The 6417-nt window shown below is 53.2% G+C and overlaps 1 protein-coding gene across 1 annotated transcript in view; it reads right to left on the bottom strand.

Moving 5' to 3' along the window:
* Positions 1-452: 452 nt before the first annotated feature.
* The window catches only part of EFCC1 (EF-hand and coiled-coil domain containing 1), a 58144-nt gene continuing 52179 nt past the window's right edge, over positions 453-6417 (bottom strand). Inside the window, exons 5-7 of the mRNA XM_045290138.1 lie at positions 2679-2819; positions 2118-2187; positions 453-1125 (exon numbers count right to left, since the gene is read on the bottom strand). Of these exons, the coding sequence (XP_045146073.1) occupies positions 989-1125; positions 2118-2187; positions 2679-2819 (348 nt within the window). The 3' untranslated portion in view covers positions 453-988. The remainder of the gene's footprint in view (positions 1126-2117; positions 2188-2678; positions 2820-6417) is intronic.

Here is a 6417-nt window from a genome sequence, read left to right as displayed (position 1 = left end):
TCTAGTTCTTTGGTGCTTCCTTCCCCCCACTATCATGACCTCAATTCTATCTTACAAATCGGATTAGACCAGAGCATGCACACTGCTACAGATAAGAGTCTGCAACACAGGGAATCCAGGATAGATAAACCCCTCAGGGCCAACAGTAGAGATACCAGGAGGATTAGGGGAGGTTGGAGGGAGAAAGTGGGAATCGATCACAAGGATCAATCTAGAATCCCCTCCCAGGGGGACATATAACGGAAAAGTGGGTGAGGGGACAACGGAGGATGTAAGATATGGAAAAAATAATCTATAACTTATCAAGGGTTTGTGAGGGAGGGCAGGCGGGGGAGGGAGGAGGAAGAAATGGGGAGCTGATATCAGGGGCTCAAGTGGGAAGAGAATGCTTTGAAAGTGATGATGGCGGCATATGTGCAAATGTGCTTGACACCCTGGAGGAATGTGTGGATTGTGATAAGAGATGTAAGAGCCCTCAATCAAAGTATTTAAAAAAAAGACAAGAAAATGAGGGGACTCTGGGATGCCATGGGAGGGACGTTGGGCTCCGTGGGGCTGGGCTGGGCAGGACAGGAGGTGTCTCTGCTCCAAGGGGAAGGGGAAACAGCCCCAGGGACAGGCTGATTCAGCCTCTGCCAGATTTCCTGTGGACCCTGGTAGCAGACACACAGGGGCAGGAGGTGTCCTAGGGGGTGGACATGCCAGTCTCTGAGGTGGGAGGTGTTGGGCTCTGGCCAGTCTTAGAACGTTCCGGTGCCTCTTGGCCTCCGTGGTCACAGTGAGGGCCCCTAGCGGGCCCATGCTTATAAACCTGGCATGGTGGAAGTTGGGCTGCCTGTAGAGGATCACAATGCAGTGTGGACGCTGTGGTGGGCCAGATGCTTGTTGATAGCTTGGCTGATGGTCTGATTGGTGGCCAGCCAAACTGGTGTTGCTCCAATAGTGGCCAGCTGGCCAGGGGAAGCACGGTAAAGCCCCCGGCTGGTGCTCAGCAGGAGATGAGAAGAGAGTTGGTGAGGGCAGGTGATGTGGAGACAGGAGCTGAAGACTGTGTGTGTAAGAGCTTGCAGCCTGCCAGGGCTTGGTGCAGGGCATCCAGGGTGGCCAACGGCCCGGTTCTCCCCTCTGGAAGGAAAGAGCGAGGAGACTCAGGGTGAGCCTGCAGCACCCAGCTCTACTCACCCCGCCAGACTCACTCTCCCTCCTTCTAGAACAGCCTGGTGCCACCTAGCCCTACCGAGCGTCCTCCGAGGCCTCTATTTCCACCCATCCCTCTGTCCCTTTCCCACTGAGGACCTGGGGAAGGGCTCTCCCACCACATACTTCTGGATCTCCTCCTCAACCCAGGCCCTATGTGGGGCACTGGACGCACCTCGCTGATGAGGGCCCTCAGCCCTGCCCAGAGGAGACTGAAGACCCCGTGAGCAATGGCTCTACCACTGTCAGTCCCCCTCAGTCCCGGGGCCCCTGGAAGCAGCACCTTGGCCTTGATTATCTTGGCTTCATGGGACACAGGTTGGTGCTGATGGGACTCTTGTCCTGAGCTCTGGTGCTTAAGGAAGATGCTCTAGCTAGAGCCCTGGTCTTGGGGTGTGCTAGAGCCCAGCATGGGGCCCCTCTGGGCCTGGGCCTCCTCCTGTGGAACGAGGTGATCCTAGTATCTTCCTTCTTGGCTTGCTGAGTGAGCAAACATGATGGCAAGCACCTGGAGTGCTGGCTGCTAGTGGAAAGGTTGGGGGCTCCAGTGCACCCAGGGGCTCCGCAGAAGAGAAGCCTGATGACTTCTGAACAATCACCCATCGGAAACCCCGTGGGGCACAGTTCTGTCCGGACACATACGGTCACCGGTCACCGGGGGCACAGTTGCCTGGAGAGTACTGGGGAGCTGGGGTCCCCACCCTCTCCAGAGAGTGCTGGCCTGTAGGAAGCCCGGGAAAGAGGCAAGTCTGCACCCTGCTGGCTGGGCACTCCTGCCCACGCGTGCTGGGCCTGGCTGCTTTGGTTTCTGGCTAGGAGTTGTGCCCCCTGCTTTTAACTTTCCCAAGAGGGGAGGTGGCACCGTCCCTCTCCCTCCCTCTTTCCGGCACCACGTTGGTGTTGGTTGCAGGCTCTCCTACCTTGTGTGTGCTCCCTGCACGTGTCCAGGGTGCTCAGCAGAATCTTCCCCAAGGCTCTCTTCGAGATGTTCTTAAAAAGAAAGAGATGAACATGGGCTGGATCAGATGAAGCTGCCCCAGTGTCATCCAGGGGGGCCCTGTCCACCCCCCCATTGCCCCTTCCTGGTCCCCACACCTAGGCTGCTTGCTGGACCCCCCAGGGACTCCTGTGGTGACTGCAGAGTATGCGAGATCCCTCCCTGCCTCCCTCACATGTTCATCAAGTCCCATCTCGGCATTTGAGAACCAGCCATCAGGAAGAGACTGCTTACATCGATGAACTCGTGCAATCCTTGCAGCCATGGTAAAGTTGAGGTCCACGGTAGAGGAGCTTCATAAAAGGAGCTGGGTTGTCCCTTCATCCCCAACCCTCCCTTGCTTTTAGCTAGCGTCTCTGAGCCTCTACTTCTGTATCTGTATTCGGGAGGTGACACCTGTCTCCTGTGAGGGGAGCCTGTGGCCCGTGCCTCCGCAGGGCTCCATCCCCACCCCCGAGTGCCCAGATCCCTCCGGGGAGTGTACCAGGGCCCGGAGCCTCTGCAGGAGCTGTAGCGTGTCCACCAGCTTCTCCTCCAGCAGGGAGAGCCGCACTCGCTCCGTCTCCACCATCTGCAGCTCCAGCCGCAGGTGCTCATTCTCCTCCATCTTCCGCTGCAGCTCAGCCTGTAGCTCTGTCTGCAGGCACCAACAGGTTCAGTGTTGGCTGCTGCCCTCTCCCTGGTACTCCTGGCACCAGCCCCAGTCATCTCACCTGGTCTCCTACAACCTGCTAGGTGGCTCTGACAGTCAAAACCCACCACTGTCCCCTAGAGCAGTGGTTCTCAACCTTCCTAATGCCGTGACCCTTTAAAACAATTCCTCATGTGGTGGTGACCCCCAACATAAAATTATTTTCGTTGCTACTTCATCACTGTCATTTTGCTACTGTTATGAATCCGGCGACCCCTGTGAAAGGGTCATTTGACCCCCAAAGGTTGAGACCCACAGGTTGAGAACCGCTGCCCTAAAGGAAGGCATTCAGGCCCACGGAGGCCCCACAGCTTATACCAGGCTGACGTAAGAATGGGTCTGTTCTGTTTTCTAGTCAAAGGACTCTTCTCTATAAAGCTGTTTTCTTATCCGCTCTTCTTGGAAACTAACTTAATAGAAACCAATCTGGCCAGCTTACACAATAGGGAATTTATTGGCAGTCTAACAAGCAGCTCCCAGAGAGACAGCAGCTGGAGGATCACAGGAATAGGGTGACTGTGGAGACTGGACAGGTCAAGCCCCTTGCTCCAACCAGTCCCCCCACCCTCCTCGAGACTGAGGGACTCAAATGGCCCAGCCCAGGTCACTGCCCACTTTGGCTAGGGAGGGCCAGAGATGGTCAGTCCTACCAGGATACCTGCCCCAGGAAAGAGTGTCGCCTGGTGTCCCATGTCCACCCACAAGGATCTGGGAAAGGATCCGGACAGGCCCATACTGGTCACGGATGGAGACAAGCATGAGCCTTTGTGTACTCGGGGCCCACTCTGGGTTCCAAGCAGAAGGAGAGCAGGCCAGTCCTTGCCCTGCTGTAAATGGGGTGGAGGGTGGGCTCAGAACGCAAGGGCCTTCCCAGCTCTAACTCTTAAGTCCCTAGACCCACACTGCCTTAACATCTGCTTTGAAAATGAGGTGGTAGCTGTGCCATTTGTAAGACTGTGCCCACTGCATCTCACAAGGCTGAGCACCACACTTTGCACACATAGCACCTCCTCCTCGGTCACAGAGACTGGGTGGTAGATAGTCATCTCGTGTCAACTGGGGGGTGGGTAATTACAAGGGAAGGGGTGGAGTCTAGCCTGTCAATTAGGTCACAGCCAATGATGCCTCTGTGTGGGAGTGGCCTTCTCCTGAGGATTCTGGGACCTTCTTCTCTCTCTCCTTGGAGGTGGGACACATAGTCTCTCTGCTTCATCTTCCTGCGGAAGAGCCACATGGAGACTTGTGCCAGAGCCCTGAGATATTTTCACTGCTACTGGATCCACAAGACTTCTCACCCACCGGCCTGTGATCTTCTTACATTCGGCATCACTGCATGTGCTGCGTGAGTCTGAAGAGGGATTTATAGACTAGTATCGGGCATATAGACTTGATCTGGACTGGGCTGGGATGTTCTCGATACACTCTTTGATATCAAGCTCTCTCTCTCACATCTATGAGTGTTTCTGAATTTGTTTCTTTAGTCATCCCAGACTAGCACAGGATGCAGTGTCCTGCGTGGTCTGGTCAGGGCTTCAGAGAAAATGGAGCAGAGGTGGTGAGGATAAAACAACATCACCTGGTCTAAGATCAACACCACGTGGGAGAGAACGAGAAGACGTCTACAGTGGTGTCCACAGCTCACATTTAGGGAAGGTTCCTGAGTGTTCACCCATTTGCTGCATAGTGCTGCTACTATGCTCATTTCTAGATGAGGAAACTAAGGCACGGAAAAGTTCAGGAATAGAGGTACATAAGAGGGGAACCCAGGAAATCTGACTCAAGGAGTTACTTTTCTTCTGAATCACATTTTGAGATTCTTCAAGGCCTCTTACAGTAAGGAGTGCTCTACCTTGAGACAGAGGACCCCAAAGCTGGAGGAGCTACAGACCCCATTTCCCTGGGAGGTGTGACCCAACTACACTGGCCTGCCTGGAATGACGTTGATCCTTATTCCCAGTTGGTTGTTTTTCTCTGAGTTTTATATGTGTCACCCCCATTGCCTTCTTGTCTACATGGCTTCTGCTGAGAAGCCAGAGCTTAGTCTTAGTGGCTCTCCTTTGTGGTTTCCCTTTCTCCTGAGTTGCATTTCCGATTTTCCCCTTGTTTCTGGTTTTGAAAAGTTTAGTTATGATTATGTGGTGGGGGTCATTTAGCTTCTTGAATGCATATCGTATCTTTCATGATGTGCCGAAAGCTTTCTTCTAATAACTGATCAACACGTTTCTCTGTGCTTCTCGTTCTGTTTGGAATTCTGATCACGTTTAAGATATTTCTCTTGATGGGGTCCCTCATTATCCCCCCACCATCCCATTCTTTTTTCCCCATCGTTCCTCTGGTAGCTTAATATTTGTCTAATTTGCTAATTCTCTCTTCCACTGATTCAATTCCACTTATTTGCCTCTTCCACGCAGTATCTATCTCTCAAATTTTACTAGGAGTGTTTTGGATTTCTCCTTGCTGTTTCATATAGTTTCTCTACCACTCGTCTGTCAGTCTGTCATACTGCTGTAGCCTCGGTGTGACTGTGGTGCTGGAAGCTAGGCCACCGGTATGTCAAATACCAGCAGGGTCACCCAAGGTCAAGGAGTTTCCGTGGAACTTCCAGTCCAAGAAGAGACGATGAATAAAAGTAGGCTATCCACTTCCGAGGCATTAGCCACTGAAACCATTTCGAATAGCAACAGGGCACTGTCCCACGTATGAGATCTGGCCTGCTCCGGTGGCTGGGGTCAGGGAGCCCGTTTGGCACTGCATGTTCTGCTGCTCTGTGCAGGCGAAGAGCACGTACTTCCACATGTGGTGTGCAACTGGTGCTGATCCACACGGGCACGTCTCTGACCTCAGGCCAGGGAGCTACTGTGTGTGGGAGGGGGTGTCACTGGCCACTGAGTGGGGCAGGGTGGGGGCTGGCCACTAAGAAGACGTGGGGAATGAAAGGAGGATGGCACCTTTCTGGTTACACCCACCCAGTGTGGGTGCTTGTGTTGACCCGGGTGAGCAGAGTCTATGATCCGGTTGCTGCTTTGATCAAATGCTACTTTCAAACACTCAAAATAGCTGTGCTGTGTCAGGCCAGTTAGCAATTCAACGGTCCCATCTGTTTCCTCTCTGGCTACTTTTGTTTAGCTGCTTCTCCTGGTCAGTGTGTGACCGACCCACTTTTCTGTCCTCTCCTCTGAAGCTCGGGGCTCCAGGATGATCATCCGGATCGGTTTTACTTGGTCTCCCAGGTCTCTGAGGTAGAGGGGCTGGGGACTGTGTCTGCCTCGTTCTCCCTCTTTCCAATAATCGCTCATTTCCTTTTGCAGATCTCAACAAAATATGTGCATCGTCTCGACCTTAGTCCAATGTATTGAAAGGCTCAAAGGATTTTTTTTCCCTGTTTTGGTTTTTTACTTCCTATATTAAGAGGCTCGAGCCTAAACACCAGGATCCCTGGTGGTGTAGTGGTTATGAATTGCACTGTGATCCGCATGGTCAGCAGTTTGAAACCACCAGCAGTTCTTTGGGATAAAGACTGGGCTTTCTACTC

The sequence above is a fragment of the Echinops telfairi genome, unplaced genomic scaffold (genome assembly GCF_000313985.2).
Source record: "Echinops telfairi isolate 266 unplaced genomic scaffold, ASM31398v2 ScPeMD7_31;HRSCAF=116, whole genome shotgun sequence".
Classification (NCBI taxonomy): domain Eukaryota; kingdom Metazoa; phylum Chordata; class Mammalia; order Afrosoricida; family Tenrecidae; genus Echinops; species Echinops telfairi.
Note: the sequence above shows the minus strand (reverse complement) of the source record. Positions and strands in the feature narration are given on the sequence as shown.